A 21,967-nucleotide genomic window follows, 5' to 3' on the forward strand; every position below is an offset into this window, starting at 1 on the left:
ATAAACCATCATTTCCTTGAGGAATGGGCAAGGAATCAGATTCTGATCTCAGTTGGTGATAAATCCAGAGTAGCTGGCAAAGTAATTGCCCTCAATCAGCTACACAGATGTGGCAAAACTGTCAGCTTAAGCTTGAACATGACTGTTGCTTGGGGGAGAACAAGAAAAAATAGTTGGGAAACACCCTAAAATTATGCATTCAGCTGCAGCAAGATATAGCCAATTAAACAGGGATACAGAAACATTTGGCCTAGTTCCCTGTACTCTAATAATAGGTCACAAGTATCTAAGAAATCAGGGATAGATATAGTTTTAAAGCATGCACAAGTAATTTACATATCTAAAATTTCTTCTTGAAACCTAAATATTTATAAATATACATTGTGGGAAAGTAGATTTATTTACATTGATGTAGTTACTCATGGGAAAAAGAAAAAGACTTTTAAAAAAGGAGCAAAAGTCTTTAGGAAAGCAGTAGTTGGACAGCCCACCTCGATGTCTGGCTGTAACCTTTGGCAGTAGAGGCACACACTTGGTTCCTGCCCTTGCTATGAAAACCGTGAATATCAGAAAGAGTCTAAAGACAGTTAACTATGGGTGGCTACTTTAGACTCACAAATGATGTAGTAACATTAAAATACGTACAGCATGGAAGAAGCAATGAAATAGCCTGCTGTATTATTCTCTCCCTTTCTAAATAGGGTGAAAATAACAGCTAACTCAGATTCCAATACTAGTCAACATAAATTCTTCCTCAGCTTGAAGAACACTGTCTAACTTAACAGAATTAGAACTAGAGTATCTAGACAAGACCTCATTCAAAACACACCAACCAGGCACAAACTGTAGTGTTAAATATCTAGTTTAATGCAATAAAGAAATCTCCTCTGACATGATCTGTATTCTTCAAAATACATCAAATTTCTTCGGAATATCGTCTGTGACTTCTTTTGTAAGATGGAACAGTTGACTTTTAATGGTCAGTGGTCACTTGCCAGGGTTGTAAACTTTTCATGATACAGGGCTGTACTTGTGCAGTTCAGGCTAACATTTATGAAGCACATACACAAATCATGTATTTATCCTTAACAATGATTAAAATATGAGAATTTGTAACTCTTTCTTAGCAATTTGTATCAAAGAGTGAAAAGAAAAGCTGAGCTTCAGTCACATCTGTGCTAGATTTTACCATGATAAAGGCAGAAGGAAATAGGTATCTTGAACACATGTACTGATAATTTTCTTCTGAGACTCAAAGCTCCAAGAATATACATCCAAATAATCCACGAATAAGTTATGCTTCCTCTGTAAAGGGTATCAATTTCTTGTAACTGCATACAAATGCAAAGTATCTGAAATGCCTTCACAGCTCAGATATTACAAGCTGTTCTTGAGAGAATCCCAGGTACCAAGCTTGTACAAGATCATACATTAGGAACTTGCAACCCAGTTGAGTCTCTGAAGTTGCACCCCTTTCATTGTGATCAACAGACCCAGTAAACTCAGTACCTTCTGAAATTCTTTAAGAGGCCATGAAATAGCCATGTGTAATAGCTAAAGAACAGCAGCTTAATCAGTTTGTTTAACTTAATTTGAATGGGCAGAACCCAACAGTCCTGCTCATCAAAAATAGCATAATGTATTTGCAGTTATTTTGAGCAGGAACTACATCTTAGGTGCTGTGAAAAACCACGGTCCCTCCCACCTTAAGACACATGTTTCTGTCACAGCTACACAAATAGCTGTGCTGCAACATAACTTGAAGGAACTGAGGGCTGAAAACTAACCTAGTTTACAAAGAAACTTGTTTTCAGTGAGATCAGTTCACTGACAGCTCTGAACATGGCCACACAAGCTCCAGAGGAGAAATAGGAATATCTAGCTAAGGTATGAAAGCCCATTGCAGCAGCAGCCTGTACTACCACTTGAAAGCAAAACTACAGCAGTCTTGGGGTACATGTCCTCTGAGCCACCAAGATGCATACCCCTTACTTGCTGTAGCCCTTAGCTCCATCTTCATCAGCTGCAGCAGCTGAGATTCAGTACCACCCCCCCAGTCTCTGTAGAGCTGATCTTAATCAGTATCTTTGGATCTTGCTTTCAGCTGAGGTAAAACCAGCCCAATAATCCACAAGTCTTACTGGTTTGTCTTAGAAATTGCTCCCCATGCAGCGTCTGTTGTGTTTATTTCTTTAGCTAGCTTTTAATGCTTAAAAGCTAGTTCATGAGTAAAGCAGGTTAATCTCAGAAGTGCCAAGCAATATTTATTTAAAACCTAATCATCATACAGTTCCTTAAGTGAAAAGCAATTATATACTTCCAGTTGAAAAGCAAGAGCAATTCCTATAAGCACCTGTATGTAGCAGCTTAACCATTTACTTAAGTTTTAATAGCCTTACTAGATCCAGTTCACTACAGAGCAGCTTACTGAGGAACAGCACACTGGCTCCCAGCTGCAATCAGTTTTTACTGACTTCTCCAATAAATTAATTTAATTTCTTCATTATACCATTTTAAACATATTTGTTACCCATACTATATTTTAGTTTAGTAAGGAGGGACCTGATCAGAGGATGAAAAACTTAGTGCATCAATTTTTGTCATTTATTGTACTATGGGCTTCCAAAAAAAAAAAATAGCTTACTGTGCTTTGATTCTCCTACAGGTAATATACTACTGATGCTGTAAGGGCTCATGGCAGAGGCAACAAGAATCACTGGCAGTGTGGAAGCAGTTAAACAAGAGCTGTGGCTCCCCAAGGCAAGACAAGAAAGCAGTTTTCCTATTAGTTACAGTTCAATTTGTATTACTTTACTTGATCTGTTAAAATTTAGATATCCTGAAGGGAATGCTAGGATGCTTAGGAAGAAGGCTACTTTTGAGTCTCAAAAGGAATGCATTAGCCTCTGCTAAGATGAACAAAGCAGTGTTTCTTAGTTGAGTTAATGCAAGTGGACAGCAACTTGGATGCGGAGGCTGGTTTCAGGCCAGAAGCGAACCACAGTCGAACAGAAGAGCAGGGGGTCTCAGCTGAGTGCGTTCAACAAGGCTTTTCCTGTCTTCCCAGTACAGAACCAGGTTCCATACGCCTGACTTCCAGTATTTCTGTAAGTACACTGTCAGACTCTCAATGGAAGAATCGAAGAGGGAAGGTTATTTAAACAGCTCCTTGTCTCATGCTCTTCATACACCAATTAGGCAAGAAGCTATTTGACTCCTGGTTCAGAGGTCACTGAAGAAGGAAGCTGAAACACCAGATGTCAAGTGCCAGATACAAAGCAAAAGCCTGAAACTTGTTGTAGCAACAGGTTGCACTCAGCTAGAATAAAGATAGTATTTGCAAGAAAGCTGGGTCAAAGATAGTATCAGGTTTGGAAACTTATATCAAATGTGTAAGTGGTACACTGTGATGGATCAACTTAATCATCTTAAGATAGTCCTCCATGTCTTGTAGTAGTACAAGACTCTAGAAAAAGTTTAAGGCTTTAAAAAAAAAATTCAAAGTAGTTATAAGATGAGGCATTATGGTTGTCAGTCAGAGACTTCTTGTGGCTCCCCAGAGCTGAACTGCTGAATCCATCAATGCATTAAATACCGAGGGCTTTATAATTACAGGACAACTAACATAATGGGGTGTGTGCATGTATGATCAAACCAGTTCCACTAGCAACACATCATACTTAATACAGGATTTGCTTTTTATTGTTCCTTTACGTAGTGTACATGATGGTGTACAAGCTTCAAAGGGCTGTTTAAAAAAAACCCAAACAAATAACTTCTGGCACGCCTCAGGATTACACTGCGTTTACCTTGATTTAGGTGGAAAATGAATCACAGTTCCCAGATTTCAAAGTGAATCTTTCATTCTAAGGGTGTAAGCTTGCCTTATATCTATCAGTTTAATAAGTGGCAGTCTCAGACACATACCCCCTTCCCTAAGAGGACTCAAACACATAAGAAAGACAGAGAAAGCAGTCTTACCATAGGTGAAGCTCTGTTCCTTTGTGTGTTTTGGGGGTTTAAAACATCTTATTGAAATATTTTGATCAATTTGCAGTCCCCTACGAATTTTCCAGGAAGATGCAAACCAAACAGATATTTGGTCTGATGCTGTGCTTGTTTTACTGGAGACTGTTTTTCCTTCCCCACTTCCTTTTCACAAAAGTTTATCCAGCTTCTCTCTCTTCTGCTCAGGACTTGCTATAACTCACTCCAGAAAAGGCCAAAGGTTGGAAACTAAAAATGGAAGAATTTCTCCTGTGCAGTTCTTAACAACAATTGGCTCGGACGGTCTGGAGGAGTAGAAACAAAACCCACAATACAAAATGACACTTGAGAGCTTGACCTTGAACAAGGCTCATATGCTCCAGTTGTTGACTGTATTTGGACAAAAAGCTTCCTCTCACTCCAAACAGTTACAAAACATTCTTTACTGGAGAAAGGTAACTATCTCAATTTCATTAAATGACAATGAAGGACTGGAATGTATTGAGTGGGTCATGGTCCCTGCATGTATAACAGTAGTATAAAGAGAAAGCTGAATCACTGAGAGAAAACAATTGCTTCATTTTACTTAGAAAGCCAGAAAATGGACGTCTAGTTTTTCCCTAATCTACAGTAGCCAGCCAATACCCATTTGCTCACTGAATTCACAACATAGCTGTGACTAGTCCAGAAAAAGGCCAACTTACAATTAAAGAAAGGTTCTCTAAAGCTGTACCTGCTACAACTGTATTTGGAATGTAAGCCTAATGCTTAAGTGCCTTCAAACTAAACCTGAAATAGTCCTGTGATTTGTGTTAGGATACATCTGGTTTGGCCACCTGCATTTGAAGATCCTGCAGGAATGCATCAGCCAAGTTCATGTTTTGGCTAACCAAATCTAACTCAGAAAGCTTGCTATCAAGAAGACACTGTTCTTCACTAGGTGTGTAAATTGGGCATATACTTGATGAACTAAAAGCAAGTAAATGCCAAGGAATGACCTCATCTGTCTGGAACTATCTGGATGAAAGGTGTGGCACCAAGAATTACTTTGAATTTTGGACATCTGCCTTATTTAACCACAGCCAATAGTAAAATTCTGCACCAGCACATTATAGTGCCAATGCAGTGAGTGGATCATTTTGCATTACTTTCACTCATTTGAGGTTACACTTGTTTATGCAAAGTCAAAAATTACCTTTGAAATGTGTTAGAAATTAATCTAGAACACCAAATCCCTTCTAGAACCTTGCAAAGACAGGGTAAGTGGTTTGATAAGACAGGTTTATCAAACTCTTTGTTATCAGTTCACATCTTTAAGAAGACTCCATTGTATCAAGCAAACTGTTTACAAGACTAAGAGTGGAAGTGTTTCAGGCAGTCTCTCCCCTTTGCAGTGATCATATCACATCCATTCCCTGTGACAACAGCAGTTAAAGGAACTATGTAACCACAATTTACTTACAACTAGGCTCCCACACTTGAGAAAAAGCTCAGTTCAGGCAAGTACTGAGTTGTGTATCTACACTGCATTGTAACTAAAAGAAATGCTGGGCGCTTACTGTTTCCTCAAAGGGAAAAAAAAAATGTAAACAATAAGAAATAATGGTGATAGAAACATGCAGTACTACACAGACATATTGAGCTCAGGCAGTGAGACCAGAAGTCAAAGCTACATGGAAACAGGAAAGCTCCAAGACATCAACATGCATCTCTTGGCTTTAGGACACTGTCTGGGCAGCCCAACACAACCTGTTGCACTGAATGAACCACACAGGGTTATTTTTTGGGTTGGTGATGGTTTTTACTCTGCTTGATCTGAGAATATATGTTTGGCCATTAACTAGCTGCTTACCTGTGTGGCAGCTATGTATGTTGGGAAAACTGTGTCTGAATTGTGTCACTTCCACAGACCAGCATCTGGACAGCAATAGCAATCATCTTGGTATACAGCTATACAAGTTATGAGGTGAGAAACTGTGTGAATTCAGTGCTTAGGAGCATACAAAGTTAGAAAATTGGGAAAGCAACCCACACTCACTCTGGTTTTAAATTCCCACTGAGGCATTGCTAGCATAGCCATTATCGTGCAATCCACACCCTAGCTTGTCTACATTAACTAGTTAGAGTGGACAGACCTTGGCAATAAATATGAATTCTTTCCATTTTACTAGAATTTGTGTCTTTTCTCCAGCTATGTGGGATTGAAAAACCAGAAGTTTGTGCCATCATTCCCCATTCTTGAGAAAATAATGATATGAAATTCTCTACACCATCAGATGGACCAGTCAGTCTAACTCAATATCTGAAGTCTTTATAACAGCTATGCTCTTTGGTGTATGCCCACACTACAGTCAAAGAAAATAAGACATGACCAAGAAATAAAAGCTATCATCAATATGCATCAGTTATCTGAAGCTAGAATATGGCTCAGTGGTTTGTGTATTTGTCTGACAGTTAAAAAAATAAGAGAGATTTACCTTTTCACCTTTTACTCCACTGCAATCACATTTGGACAAAGATGTACATCCATGGCAAGCCTTTAAAGACAAGAGAAAAATTAGATATTTTTAGTCAGCGTAAGACTAAATGAAGTCTCTACTGCTATTACAAAATTTAGTCTAAAATGTAAGTGTGCAAAGTTTGTAATCTAGGCATTATGCATGTGTTCAAAGCAGATACAGTTAAGTGAAAATTCAATCACCTTTCGTAATACTTATGCTTGTACGTAAGTATATTACAGTTACAATTTCCCTGGAAATTTTAGACTTAAATTTATGCTTAAACACCATTTTCTCTAGGGCGTGTTACAATGCAACACCTATGGCCAAAGGGGCCAGAACTTCAACAAAAAGAGGCTCTTCAGCACATGCTTCCACACTGAGAGGAGTCCAATTATGGTTCCCACCAGTAGATGTCAGGTTTTGCACAAGAGTTTAAATAAGCCTGAAGCTTATGAGAATAATTTGTAATAGTTATTGGAAAAATACTTACTACACAACTACTTCTTCCCTCCACAGCTCAGTTAAGAAAAAAAAAAAAAATCTCAAAAACCCTCTAGATTTCATCTAGCTTCACTCACACTCTATTACAAAGCATGAGAAGTCAGCTGTAACAGTCTCTAGCACAAGGGGAGTGACAGCCAGATATTAAGGGGTCAGAGGAGGGAGATATGGAATCTTGACTCACAAAGATGATCCAGGTATGGTAACCTTTCCATACCACATTTGCTTAGTTTATATTCTTCCACCCCTGCCTCAACATGGGATATTCATTACAGCCCTGTACTGATTTTGGAGATGAGTAGATGTATTTACAGAAGTGAGATTTCTAGAATAAATGAAAATTTTTTCTAGCATCTCTACACAATACATGTGGTCATCAATTTTCAATACATCTTTCTAGTTAAAAGCCATGACCCACATTAGAAGATATACTACCTGAAATACTTCAAGGTTTAACTTGTTCCAAGAACAGATGTGGCATTGTATTAAAAAAAATACAGCATGTATTTTAAAAGTTTGAAAATCTGAGCATTTGGGGTCCTCCCCCCAAGTAATCTACAGAGAACATTATGTATGAAGTTTCAACCAAGGAGGAAACCAGTTAGCGTGTCAGATCTAAAGTACACCCCCACACTTGAATTCTAGTCTTCATTACCACAGAGGCATTTAGAGACATGACCCATCACCTACCTGGCATTAGGAATGTCCTGGCTCTTAGCCTAAACACACTACCAAGCATCAGACTGAAAACAGAAGCAGCTTAATTCACCTGGAGCTACACAAACCCAGGATCAACTAAAGCATCTTGTAGCACAAGGCTAGCACAACTCAAACCACGAGTTTTAAGTACAGCAGCAGCACTACACGACATGACCAGGGCATCTCTCCAAATCTTCCATTTGGCTTTTGTAATCAGTTTCTTGATTTGATGTACATGAACACTCAAAATTCTTCGATAACAGGGGTTTATCGAGCCATTTCCTAAAGTGAAATTAAACCTTACTAGCCTGTTCAGATTTTCAAATATCAGACTGGACAAAGCCCTGAGTAACGTGGCCCGACCTCATAACTGACCTTATTGGAGCAACACCCTTCTGATGTCCCCCTTCAGTCCAAGTTATCCTGTGAATTTGGTATCAAATCCTTTTCACTTTTAGAAGTGGATTTTAAAAAAGCAAGTTCCTTGTGAACCAGTTTTAGGATTAATCTTGTTAACAAGGCTTCATTTAAAAGGGATTAACCTTAGTTACATGCAATATTCCCTTGCCTCACAGTACAAGCCTAACACAAAGAAATAGCAAGTTACCTAGCTCGCTGTGCAGCAGTGCTGGTTTCTTATTACAAGGATAGCATAGTGAGGGCTACATGAAAATCTTTGCTGCCTCCAAGAGGCAGGGGGAGGAAAAATAAAGTAAATCAGTACTCATTAAAAACTACCAAAAGCTGTGCAGTGATAAAATACACATAGGTGAAAACAGCACACACATGGAAAGCATGGTCAAGATCCTACACAGCATAGGGAGGATTTAGTTAGGTTACGGGACAGAAAAGACTCATTTAGTCTTCCTCACAGCTTTCAGAAAGTGTTTCTAACAGAAATTTCCTGAGTTTTCAGGTACAAGAGAACTATTGGGGTAAACAGAGAGAAAAGGAAGCTGGAGAGGAAAAAAAAATTTGAGACTACATTGCCCCTTCACAAAACAAGTTAAATGTACACAATTTTGTGAAGGCAAGTTTTTAGACAGTGAAACTTGGTCTCTGCCCTTTGCTACTCTATGTCTACAGTAACACTGCAGAAAACTACATTTTTAGTGCTAACACATCTTCAGCGGTGATCCTGTCCACATCAAGACTACACAAAATAGATCCAACTAATGAAGAAAACTGTATCATGGAACATTTTTGTATGGAAGCAATCACTCAAAGCAGGGCAACTTTGGGCAGGTTGCACAGGCCTCTTCAATTGCATGTGGAATAACTACAGTGGTGGAGATCCCACAGCCTCTCTAGGCCCTTGATCTGGTGTCTGTCTTCATGGTAAAGCTTTCCACCCCCCACAAGTATCCCCAGAATTCCCTATCTTGCAACTGGTATCTCTTGTCTCTTACCCTACAGCAGGATGAGCATAGCCTGGCTCCATCTTTGCTACACCCTCCTAAGTAGCAAGACAACAGCTGTAAGATTCAGCCCCTTCCCCGAGTCCTTTTTCTCTCAAGTCCCAGAACTTCCCCATACATCCAGCCTCTCAACTCTAGGTGACCCAAAATGAAGCAGAGAGAAGTGATCTTTAAGTCAGCCTGTTTATTATCAGGGACTTATGCTGATTTTGAAAGAGCTGACAAAGGACCAGCTCTCCTGCATATGCTGGCAATACATAATGGTGGATATGACACTTGATGATAAAGTGTATTCTTCCCTATCCTGTGCCATTAAAAAAATCAGCTTTTCAGATAAGTCTAAATCTTCCCATATAAAGTTTTTGAAGAAAGTACTTTTCTCCCTTACTCTGTTTGTAGTTTAAAGAAAAAAAGTGCTTTGATTTAGTCAATATAGTTGGATTTTTTGTTTTGTCATTTGTTTAGTTTTTGGTGTTTTGTTTTTTTTTTTTTTTTTTTTTTTTTTTTTTAAAAAAATCTGTGACTGTCTTCCAAAGTCATTTATATATTCAGACTGGATTCCTTACACTCTGAGAAGTCTCTTAACGCATACAGTTAACCTGTCTTGAAGAGTCAGGTGTACTCACTGAACGCTTTTTGACAGATTGGTTTTAGATATCCAGTTCAGATACATTACTTGTAGGAAGGGAACGTGGTCTTTCCCAGACAGTGGTGAAGGGAAGCTAAAAAATCTGTAATCAGAAAACTCTTCAAATACCCACTGTAATCAAATGGTAGTAATTTTTGGCTTAAATCCTGGGAAGATCTATTCACCCCACAAGCTTATCAAAAAGTATTCCCTCAGCAGAGTCACTTATCTTCCTGTACAAATGCTGTATTTGGCAGATTGTGTTTCTTATTTGCATCAACTTGTATCCCCACCAAATTAAGTTTGGGTTTGGTTTTTTTTTTTTTTTTTAACCAAACGGTTTGAAGAGAAAAACCCCTGAGAATTTGTACTGTATCAAGATCAATTCGTGCTACTTACGGGTCATGTTGCAGTATAGCACAAAACCCAACATGAAGTAAAACATGTTGGCACTGAAAACAGTTTAATGACCTATTTTAAGTGAAAACTTTCTTCTTGTTTAGACTTTCCAACAATCTCAAGGCCTTTTTTGCTTCGGAAAGCAGGCACAAAAATTGTGCTACAGGAAAATGCATACTGCATAACAAGCTAGTACAAGTTTGAGAGCTACTCAGCAGCTTCTACAGCTAGAGATTTCTGATGTCACAGATTCAGTTCTGTATCTCATATTAACGCAAAGAAAATCTAGGCTCCATACTGTGCATAGAAACACTCGGAATTTCTCCTGCACATGAGCAATAAGTTATCTACATCTCAATTAAGAAAGCAGATACAATGACTAAAACGTTAGATGGTTACGATCAGTAGTTCTCCCTTAGTAACAGCTTAAGCATCACTGGTTCTAAAAAGTAGGTGACTTACTGGGTTTTCAGACACAGAAAATTAAATTAGTCCAAACCTCTGTGGAACTCTGAGTTATATCTGGTACATTTGCTACAGTTTGGGGATCTGAACAAGTCATCTGCCTTGTATTAGGCAGCCAGAAGCCTTCAGTAGTAGTTCAGTTCCCAGCTCTGGCCAGCAGGAAATACTGTCTTATGCAACAGGGAAGATGATAAAAAAAATACTGGATGTAATAGCAAGTTGTGGCTTCATCTTAAGGAGCTGGTCACAATCTCCATACCTATTAAAATCTCTCAGTTTTCAGCTACACAAAGGTGGATAAGGAACTGCAGCAGCTTTTAAGAACAAGACTTAAGCTGCTCAGATTTGCTTCTTCCCTACTGTATTACTGTTGCCTCCCCCCACTCCCCATCACATACCTGTAAAGATGAACTCACTATCATTGCCCTTTCCTTTGCTGTGACTTTTGCATAGCAAGACACAATCAAGGGCTCTAATTAATCTATTCAAGTTTAGCTAATCCTTTCATTGGATTTTCCTGACAGCTTCTACCCCATTGAATCCATGTGTGGAGAGCAAGTTCTTTTCATTAGTATATAAAAGGAGGGATGGTATTGGTTTACTGTTCAAAGGATAATTCTTCCAGAACAAGCTCAGTCTTTTGTGCCTTACATGGACTGAGGAAAACTGCTTTATGCCACCAACAGAATGGGGGCTTTTTTTAGTGTGTTTTTCAGTTTGAAGGAAAAAAAGTATACATTTGAAATCAAAGTCACTTCTTACTCTTGGCAATACGTTTGATACAGTAATGTCAGTGAAATGAATGAGCCTAAATTATCCTCAAAATTTGTTTTGGCTAGAAGCCTGCCTCATGCAGTGAGCATATTCCCCTCTTTTCTCATCAGGCCTAAAGTTGTCTTTTAGGAGGCAATTCCAGCATATTCCACCCCCTCTCCATCTTCCAGTTACTACTCACAACAGCATTGGATAAAAGATTTAGAAAAAATACCAGGTAAATGAATGTTATTCCTGGAGAGAACAGCAACTTAGGACTTCCTAAAACTGTGACGGGAAAAGAGAATCTCTTATTAATTACTAAGAGCAAGTTAGAGGTTAATGGCTTCAGGTAGGTTAGCCTGACTTTATATCTTAGTCAGAATCAAAGTAACACAGCATAATTTAAGCAATACATTAGCTGCCTAACTAAAATATTTATATGGTAGATCACTTCTGAAGCACAACTAGATTTTCCATTACATACATGCAGCTGCAAGGAAACTAAATTGTGTGCGACAGCATGTAGGGAGGGGTGTCAAGAGTATCTAAAACCCCAAAGTAAAGAATGCATTAGTACTTAAATATTGCATAAGTACTTGAACATACAGGAGTTTAACAGTATTTTAATACTCCTTCCACAGGAGAGATTACAGGGATGGGGAGGGAAGCCAGTCATTTACACAGCTGGAGATTTACAGATTAGACAAGTGAAATAGGTGCAACTTCTTACAGAAGCACAGTAGGTGAATCAATAAGGTGCCTTTGAAAACTATCAGAAGAGTTCTGACATGACTCAAGTTGCTCACAGATGAATTCTCAATCCAGATATCAAACAGTTGGATAAAAGAAAGAAATAAACAGTCTGAACATTTACAGACGGAAATTTCTTTTCTTCAACATCCTCTTTATGTATTATTTTATCATGAATCCAGAACTACCTGTTTGACAACCCCTCTAATTTCTAGAGGAAGATTGCAACATTACAAAACCTACCGAGCAATGCCATTTGTACTGACAGACTACATGCTTTTCTTGACAGCTCAGTTCTGGTAGCAGCATGAGGTCAAGTAACAATCAAAATCTGTTTGTGTACAGCCACTGATTCTAAATGTTGGCATGGCCTGTAATGTATTAAGACTCCTGTAATGGTTTAAATGGCTACCAAGCTTCAACATGCAACATCTGTTGGGATTAACATGCACACACCAGCTTCATAAACAAATGTTGTCCTCAAGGGAACCAGACAGTTACTTGACACCACAACATTTTAAGCTACCTCAGGTGAGAAAAGTTCCCTCCAGCAGGGAAAAGATGCAGAAAAATCACTGAAATTCTGCTTAGAAGTTGGCCAGAATTTTAAAGCAACTTAAAACTCTGCAACACACTCTGATCACAGGAGCATAACTGAACTGTGGAACAATACTCCACAGGTTGTGAGGAAGGAACAGAGATCAAGGAGCAAAGGCTAGAAAAATGTTAATATGCACACAAGTCACACCATGCAGCAATTGCTCTTTGTGTCCTGATTTGTATATTCCCATACTTTTTTCTAATGACTTCACTAGAATTTATTTGAATATGTACAATCAAACCTTTGGACAGTTTGGTTTTACTAAGACTCCCATTCACAGGAATAGTCAAAGGAAGAACCACTGATAAAGCCCATTCAAAAGCAAATCATCTTTCAGGATTTCCATACAGCACACGGTCCATCTCCTCTAACAGTTCTCAAACCTGAAACTTGCAATTCAATGCCGTATACTTTTTCACAGATACAAGTTAACAGAAATGCAAGGCTGATGTGCTTATGAGTGATTTTACTACCTGCAACACTCCTAATGGTACAGCTACTCAGGCAATGGATTACTGTTATTCAGAGGTATAATCTCAACTTCAGGATAGACACAGTCAACTAAATATTTCAGGCTTTATTTTTCCCCTTCCTTCTAAGTGTTCTAAAAAGCTGATGCAAAGTGCACGTGCTCCTAAAAGTAAATTTTAGATTCATTATCAAGTGCCTCAGGTCTCTCCTTTCAGTATCTACCAGCATCACATGACCAGCTATTCTCGTTAGCAAACTAATCAGGTAATAAAATTAACACAGTACTAATTTCTTTAGAGAGCAAAGCAAAGAAAAAGAAGATGAATGAAACATTGAGTCTTGCATTCACGTAGTCATATAAAACCACAAAGCTCAGTGCAAAAGAACTACAGGTACATCAAACCCCTCAAGTTCTTGCACAGCTTGCATCACCCCCACCAGGTTTTTATTGCCAAAGAGAGAGGGGAGAAAGGTTTGATACAATGGAAGTGTTAATTAGGCTAAAATCCATGGTTTTGAAGTCTTCTAGTCCAGAAAACAATTAAATAGGATTTCACAATTCACCAAATCTGTCTCTAAACCACATATTTGGTAAAATAAACTTATTTCCTGGAACTCCTACAATATTAGCTCAAATACACACAACTTCACAGCTGAGCAGCTATTTAACAGTGTTTTGTAATTCACAAAACTGTGGAAACTGCAGATTCCAAACCTGAATCATATCTCATTATTTGCTCTCGATCATTATTTAAGGTTGGTAGAAGAGAATTTTCGCAGTGGGTACTGCAACTACTTGTTGGACAACTAGAATAAACCTTATACACAGTGGACAAATCCTGTACCTCAGTTATTTCTAGCTGCTACATGAGTTGCTTAAATGCTACTAATATTACCCTCTGCATTCAAATATGACAGCTTGCCAGTCTGGAACATAAAAATGTTTTAACTTCAGAGAAAGGAGCATAAATATTGGATAATTCTGTCAATATAAAGACTGACTCTGCTGTTAAAAAAAATCACTCTGATTAAAATCAGTGAATTCAACATACAAAAAAGCACCAGCTACAAATGCCTTTGCCCTAGGAAGAAAACTACATTACTTTCTGCTGTAAACATGCGAAAGTCTCAAATTCAATTATTCATACCTCTATTACAGACAAGAAATTCAGCCTTTCAGTTCCAAGCAGGCAAAGATTATTTTGGTGGTGGTCCTGAAGAACATACTCACATTTATTAGCTTGCCAAGATCTGTGTAACAAAACACCTGCACAGTTATCTAGCTAAGGATTTACTACTCATCCAGGTCAAAGATTTCACCATTTATCTTCAAGCAAGTTGAATTTCCTTTCACTTGCCTGGACATGAATATAATCAAGAAACAAAAGGTTTTGTGGGGATTTGACAAGCAAAGTTAAAGCTGCTATTGTGAGTTCTAATTATGATTTCACATACATGCTCTTTAGACTTACAAGAGTGCAAGTCCACAGATGACAGTTTATTATTCAAATATCTGTGTGAAGTCAACTATGGTAGCAAAGCCATCACAACTCCATAAACCAAATGGCCATTCTTTTCTCACTGAAGTATTGTATTTATGAGCAATAACATTTCTAAAGCAGAGTCTGAATTAAAATATTATTACATACCCTTTTAAGCAATTGTTTCTCTCAATTTACCTAAAGATACTAAAAGAAGAAGCTTCATGGTCTAAAATGTAAGAGTCAAAACACATTTACAGAAGTTCTTGACCAACTTTTTTTAAACAAGGGAACTTCTGACATGTAATTTAACCCGTTACACCTTGAGGCACTATCTTTTTTTGAAGTCTGCACAATACAAGATCTGTTCTGGCTTGCAGAAACCTCTTTGCTGTAGTAGCCAGAGTTCTGGTCACTGTGAATGAGAACACAACAGGAGCAGGCTAAAAACAAATTCTTAGATACCTGATGGATAAACATTTCTTTTTCCTTCTAAGGGGCAGCACTAGGTTATATGCTATGTAGACACCCGAATAGCTTATATTCTAGTAATAATGTGAAACATAACTGTAAGAGACCCACTAAATCTAGTTACCACAGCCCAAACTGAATGCTCTGATTATACAGAAGTTTATGGATTGATGAGTTTTCTCTCTGAATACAGTTACTGTAATTTGGTCAGAATTAAAGGGCTACCTTTTCAAAACACAAAAACACCAGAGAACCTTGGCATAACTACTTTCAGAACATGCAAAACTTTAAGCAAGTATGACAGGAAATAGAGGCGAGCTCTCTTCTAAAGAGGATTGAATTTTTCTGCCTGTACTTTGTACTAAAATGATATGGAATTTTACTGCTTTAAACTGAACTCACTATAGGTTTTTAACAGTTTCCTGTAAAGGTTATCTTTCACAGGAGCTTCTAGTTAAAATAAAGGCAATATTTACAGCACTAGATCTTTCCTTAGACCAGCTGACATAGGATAACCAACAACAACTTTCAGACTCAGAGTCTCTTTACTGATTTAACACCCAAAAGCTTGTTTGACTTTCATTCATCCCTAACCTGTAACTATTTGCCTGTAAGGATTTCTCCCTATAAACCAGAAAGCAACACAGGGAACAATTTTTCTCTCCTTTCCTGAAAGCTCCTAAGAAAGATTCAGAGACAAGATCTACAGAAGGACTCACCTACGGACTTTTGCAGGGCAAGGGACCTGCAACTCAGCAGCTGCTACTGCTGTATAAAAGACTCAATTGGCAAAAAAGGGGAGTGAAGGGCAGGCTATGCAAATGCCTGAACTGCTGATCAGAGTTTCTGGAAACGGGGAAAAAAAAAGGGAAGGACTCATCCCTAGCAAGCCCCAGAGAGGTTACAAATCAGCAGGAGGCAGTTCACACAGAAACAGGTTTTAGCCTCCCAGAAGTTTGTGTTCCCACCTCCCTTTTATCACAACTAAGATGAAAGCAACAGCAAATAGGCACAGAAGTTATCCCCCTGACAGAATCTTTCTGTATCCGACTCATGAACCAGAGAAGAAGACAGAAAGTGCAAGAGCCCAGCTGGGCATCCAGTCCGCTGCAATCCCAGACCTTGTTCCCTTTTTCCATACTTGGCTTTAAGAGGAGAGGAAACATTAAGCAGGCAGTACAAGGAACAGAATTAGCCCTTGCAACTCACAGTAGCTCATTTTCTACAACATCTTCCATCTCTGAAAATGATTGTTGCCACTCTGCTTTAATGACTGCTGTCAGTCCCGCACTCAACTCTAGGCAAGAAAAAGGATATGGGCAGTTCTCATCGCTTCTGAAAACTCTTACTGTGATTTTGTCAGTCTTACGAGACAAAGAATGGGCTTCAGCATATTATATTTTACTGGGTGAGACAGAGAAAATAAAACAATCATATCAAGCTGCACTGCCCTTCTCACAAGCATTTCAAAGTTAAAATTGAAGAAACCTGAGAAGCCAAGTAATTTTACTCCTGTCCTAATTATCACAAATTTCCAAACAGCTTCACATCATGCTGGATAAATTCGCAAAAATTTCCTTTAATAGCAACTCAGGTGAAGTACTACTTTTATGCTGCCATCCAGAGGCAGCATCTTAAAAAGCATCTGTGTTTAGATTTGGCAAATACACCTCCTCATAAACAGTGTAAGCAAAGAGCACTAAAAACAAAATGTAAACTACCAGGTGGTCTTCTCAGCCCACTTCACCTCCAAGTTCATGAACTGCCAGATGCCAACCACCACCCTTCCCTCATCAGCAGGCAGTGCAGCACCTGCACAAACCTCTAAATAGACAGCATTAACGGAGAACTAAGTAACTCTGGTTGGCTTTTCAGTTTTGGAAGGAGAAGCTTTGGGGATGGACAAGTTTTATACCACCTCTGAAGGCAGTCTACACTTCCCTACTGCTCATTTCAGTTTTAAATGCCGAACTCTGAATGCAAGCCATCCTCCAGTTTTTATACAGACTGCGAGCAAACTCCTTAAGCAAGCACATAGCAAGTTAGAGTGGTTCGTTTTAAGCATGCCTCCATCTTTGCCTGCCCAGTTACATATTTCTGCAACTAAAGCTAGCATTGAGACAAACACAGTAAGTACCTGACATTCAGTCAGTGGCAGTATACAATAAGCCACTTTGCTTTTCAGGAAGTCTCAGTTTTACTGGACTTTTACACACAAGTCTCTAATCACTTGCCTCTTGAGGCTTCTTGATTTCTTCCAGCTGCAAATAAGAAATGCCATATGGTACTCATTACAGGTTAAGATTTACTAGTCATTTAGGACCTTTCCCAAGTGACAGGTGTTAGATGTTGCCACTTTCTCTAACCATGTCCAAATGTAACACAAACCTAGACCTAACTGTCAATGAGGCTTGTAAACCTTAGATACACTGCAAGCCGAGTATTATACAGTCATAACACCAGTCATTCTGGCAGTCTGTTTTTAATACTTTTCTGGTTAAGGAAATGGAATAAAGATACAGGCTCCAGAATACTAATTCCTCAGAAGATGTTCTGTTCCTCACCTTCATCCATTCAACATGTAACAGGGGAAGCTTCAATTCCTGAGTCTTGTTAACAGATGTCAGTCATTTGTCACTGACAACTGCACCTTCATGTGTCAAGTGCATGAAGCAGACCACACAAGAACAGAAGTTTACTTCCTCTGAGAAAGGTGAGGCAAAATAGAATAGCATTTCAGATTAATCCAACCCTGCCGTGGTCTATTTTGAAACTACTGAAAGCACTAAATTAATACCAAGGATTAAGCAAGTATACATGCTAAAAAAGAAGAGAGGCTGTGCAGTGATACTGCATTGAGATGTTATCTAAACAACTACACACCCTCTCAACTGTCAGAACAAGACCTAACACACTTAAGGCTTGGTGGGTGTCTGGGGGATTTTTTGTGGTGGAGGTGATTATCAACTTCATTCTCCTTCAGTTCTTGGACCAAGTATCATCGCTCCAAGGTTGTTCTCGTTAAAGCTGGTTTATTATTTGTTTATGCCTGTAGCATCGGCATACTCTGCATGCACACTTTAATACCCGAAGACAGCACTATGGGCAGCACTTTCTCTGAATTGCTCGATACTAACAAAAAGCAACACTCCAGCCTCAGGTAATCAAAGCTGAAGTAGTAAGTGGCACTGAAGAAGTACAAGTTAAACAAGAAAGCAATGAAGACAAAGCAGTTGTCCTAATCCTGTAAGTCAGATGCACTTCCAAAAGAATAGAGCATCAGGACCTGATGAGTTGTGAGGACCTTTTCTTTTATCCACATGGGTTCAGAAATCCCTAAAGCTGACAAAAGTCGGATATTCAGTGGAAGCTCTCAGATGCCTGTTCAGCTCACAGGCTTAACTTCAGCAGATAAAGAGTAGCCCTCTGTGTTAGCCTCTCCAGTTCACTTTACCAACGCACTGGCTCTGTACTAGCAACAGCTCACGGGCTCCTTAGAGCACTTGTCACTTCAAGTGAGGTTCTTCATAGCAAGGTGCACCTTGCTATGAAAAAGTGACCTTATAGCAATATGAAGGATCACAATGGTAATTTCCCACAGACTTTCACAGGGGCAAAGCAAATGGGGGCCTGAATATATTTTATTGCCTTTAAAATGCTGGAAGAGACAGCTGCAGGCTAATGTTAATAGATCATTCTATCCAGCACACACAGATCTTGGAATTAGATGCTCAAACTTGATTAGAAGAAATAGATTTAATTCCCTCACACTAGAGAAATTACATCTGGAGGCTACACATTACATTATCCTCAGAATCATCACATTTGGTTTGCACTGATCATCTCTAGACAGAAAGCATGCCCTGGGAATTAAGTCATACTTGTCAGAGACTTGCTACATTAAAAAAAAAAATTAACCCATGCCAAAGAACAAGCTAAAAGGACCCTAGATAAGATCTTTACAAAAAGCACTGAAAAAACAACAAGTTTTTAAAGTATTAGCATCACATCAGTAATAGGAAAGGCAAAATAAATCCGATCAGTACTAGAGAAAGGGGTGCAGAGGGAAAGGAAACACTTCTTTTGTTTCAAACAGAAGCTGATGTCTAAGCCTTTATAAGGATTTCTTCTATATTTTGTCTCTATTGCCCCCCAACCATAAAAGGATATTTTTTTTAAGAAACAGTCACAATGGAGTATTTCTCCTGAGAGGTTCAGTAATAAAAACATTTCAGTAGAATATGATGAGTACATTAAAAAAAATATACCAGATAGTGCTTTAGTAAAGACACACATTAAAACGTGTAGCCCAAATATTACTTTTCCAAAAGTTAGAGGGCTACCATCCACTTAAAACTTGTGAGCCAAGTGTCACTTTCAATGGATGCTATGTAAATAGTTGCATACTATTTGTTTAAGGGAAGGGAGGAAGTCTTCAGCAGTAGCATTAAGTTTCTCCTTGCTTTGACATATATAAACTTAGTTATTGCTTTCTCCAGTAATTGATTTTATTTATATGCACTCTGGAGGCTAATCAGTAGCAAATTAACAGTATCTAACCTATAGTATCTTGTTAAGGTGATTCTCTGACCAGGTCTGAGGATATCAGTAAGCTGTCTTCCTTGCAACTTTGCACTAGAATACTGTCGGTTTGAAAAAGTGAGAGTAGGCAAGGAGAGAGCACACACAGTTCCAACACCCTATCACAATAATTAAAGTGAGGTGAGCCATTCATAGGAAATAGCCCTCAAGTATTATTAAAACTCGAGAAACAGATTGGTCTGAAGCATGGCAGGAGTAAGAAACAGTCCCTGGCATTTGTATACATTCCAAAACAGAAAGTCACTTGCTCTAAGGGTAAGAACTCCCTGAGGCACCCTGTTTTAGGGAGTATACAACTCCCACAAGTTCTATTTGGAGCTGAACATATGCCAAGAAAATAACCTGCTGCAAGTTTGTTATATACGCTCTGTATCCTGCAGTAATCATTAAGTTAATTACAAGCATTCGGTACAGTGCATTTCCCCAAAGCTTTAACTGTATTCCTACAGCAAGCAAGATTTGGAATAGAAGATACTATTGTAATGTCCCTTCAGTCTACAATTATCAGAAGAACAAATAGAGAACTTTGACGACAGCTCTACTTTGAGCAAGAGGTTGCCTAACAGCCTCCAGAGCAGAAGGATTATACCTCCAGTCGAAGTTTTTCTATGATTCTACAATAAATGACAACATTGGAATTTTAGCACTCTTTAATTGTGTTATCTACATTTAAGTATTCAGAACATTAAATCCAGCTATGTGTTTTTGGTGGGTTAACTTTGGCTGGATACCAGGTGCCCACCAAGCCACTCTATCACTCCCCTACTCAGCTGGACAAGGGAGAAAAAACATAACAAAAGGCTTGTGGGTCAAGATAAAGACAGGGAGATCACTCACCAGTTGCCATCACAGGTAAACCAGGCTTGGATCAGGGAAATTTAATTTATTGACAGAAGTCAGAGTAGGGTAATGAGAATAAAATAAAATCTTAGAACACATTCCCTCCACCCCTCCCTTCCTCCCAGGCTCAGCTTCACTGGTGATTTCCCTACCTACTCCCAAGTGGCACAGGGGGATGGGGAATAAGGGTTGCTGCCAGTTCATCTCACATTGTCTCTGCCACTCTTTCTTCCTCAGGGGGCGGACTCCTTGCACTCTCCCCCTGCTTCAGAGTGGGTCCCAGCCATGGGAAACAGTCCTTCAGGAACAGACTGCTCCAGTGTGGGTCACCCACAGGGTCACAAGTCCTGCCAGCAGACCTGCTCCAGCACAGGCTCTTCTCAGAGCACCACAGGTCCTGCCAGCAGCCTGCTCCTGCGTGGGCTTCCCACAGGGTCCCAGCCTCCTTCAGGCACCCACCTGCTCCAGCGTGGGGTCCCCCCAGGCTGCAGGTGGGCATCTGCTCCACCGCTAACCTCCCTGGGTGCAGGGCACAGCCTGCCTCACCGGGGGCTTCACCGGGGGCTGCAGGGGAATCTCTGCTCTGGCTCCTGGAGCACCTGCTCCCCCTCCTCCCTCACTGACCTTTGGTGTCTGCAGAGTTGTTTCTCTCACATACCCTCACTCCTCTCGGCTGTAGTTGCACAGCAGTTTCCCCCAGCCCCCTTTCTTAAATACATTATCCCAGAGGTATTACCACCATCACACTGCTGGGCTCAGCCTTGGCCAGAGGTGGATCCACCTCAAAGCCGGCTGGCATCGGCTCTGACAGACATGGGGGAAGCTCCTGGCAGCTTCTCACAGAAGCCATCCCCCACAGACACCCACCACCAAAACCTTGCCATGCAGACAAGAATTTTCTCTGCTTACTCTCTCCCATCAAGCATAGAAGACAATAAAAAGTTACTAAGTCTCTGGCTCTGCAGAGCTGGATGGAATACAGAATCAGTACCGACAGAGCTACTGAGGCACAAACATAGCTCACATTCAGATATCAAGCATGTCAAACATTTGATCAGTATCTGTTATCACAGTATGAAATATGAAATAAGCCAAAAGGCTAGAGAAATTTGTCCAAAGATTAAAGCATTTTGAATACATGCACTGATTTAGATAGGAGTTTCCTTCTTCCAGTAGACAGCATGACCATGTTTTAAGTAACTGAAGCTTCTTAGGCAGCATATTTATGACGACCAATGAAAACTGCTCTTCCAGTGCAGGAAAAATCTTGTATGACTGAAAAATACTTTTTCCCCAACTTCATTATCAGTCTGTAATGATTAACATTCAGAAATTCATCTTCTCACTTTAAACATCCACCTTCTTTATCTGTCCTCTGAATCCTTTTATCAACTGGT

General features: G+C 39.4%; 1 protein-coding gene across 4 annotated transcripts in view; it reads right to left on the bottom strand.

Moving 5' to 3' along the window:
* The window catches only part of COL4A5 (collagen type IV alpha 5 chain), an 86,909-nt gene that overhangs the window by 55,016 nt on the left and 9,926 nt on the right, over window positions 1–21,967 (bottom strand). For all 4 annotated transcript variants that reach the window (XM_042807080.1, XM_042807082.1, XM_042807083.1 and 1 more), the window contains exon 2: window positions 6,465–6,524. In XM_042807080.1, coding sequence (XP_042663014.1) covers window positions 6,465–6,524 — 60 coding nt within the window. The remainder of the gene's footprint in view (window positions 1–6,464; window positions 6,525–21,967) is intronic.

The sequence above is a fragment of the Tyto alba genome, unplaced genomic scaffold (assembly GCF_018691265.1).
Source record: "Tyto alba isolate M040663 unplaced genomic scaffold, T.alba_DEE_v4.0 Super-Scaffold_5, whole genome shotgun sequence".
NCBI classification, from domain to species: Eukaryota; Metazoa; Chordata; class Aves; order Strigiformes; family Tytonidae; genus Tyto; species Tyto alba.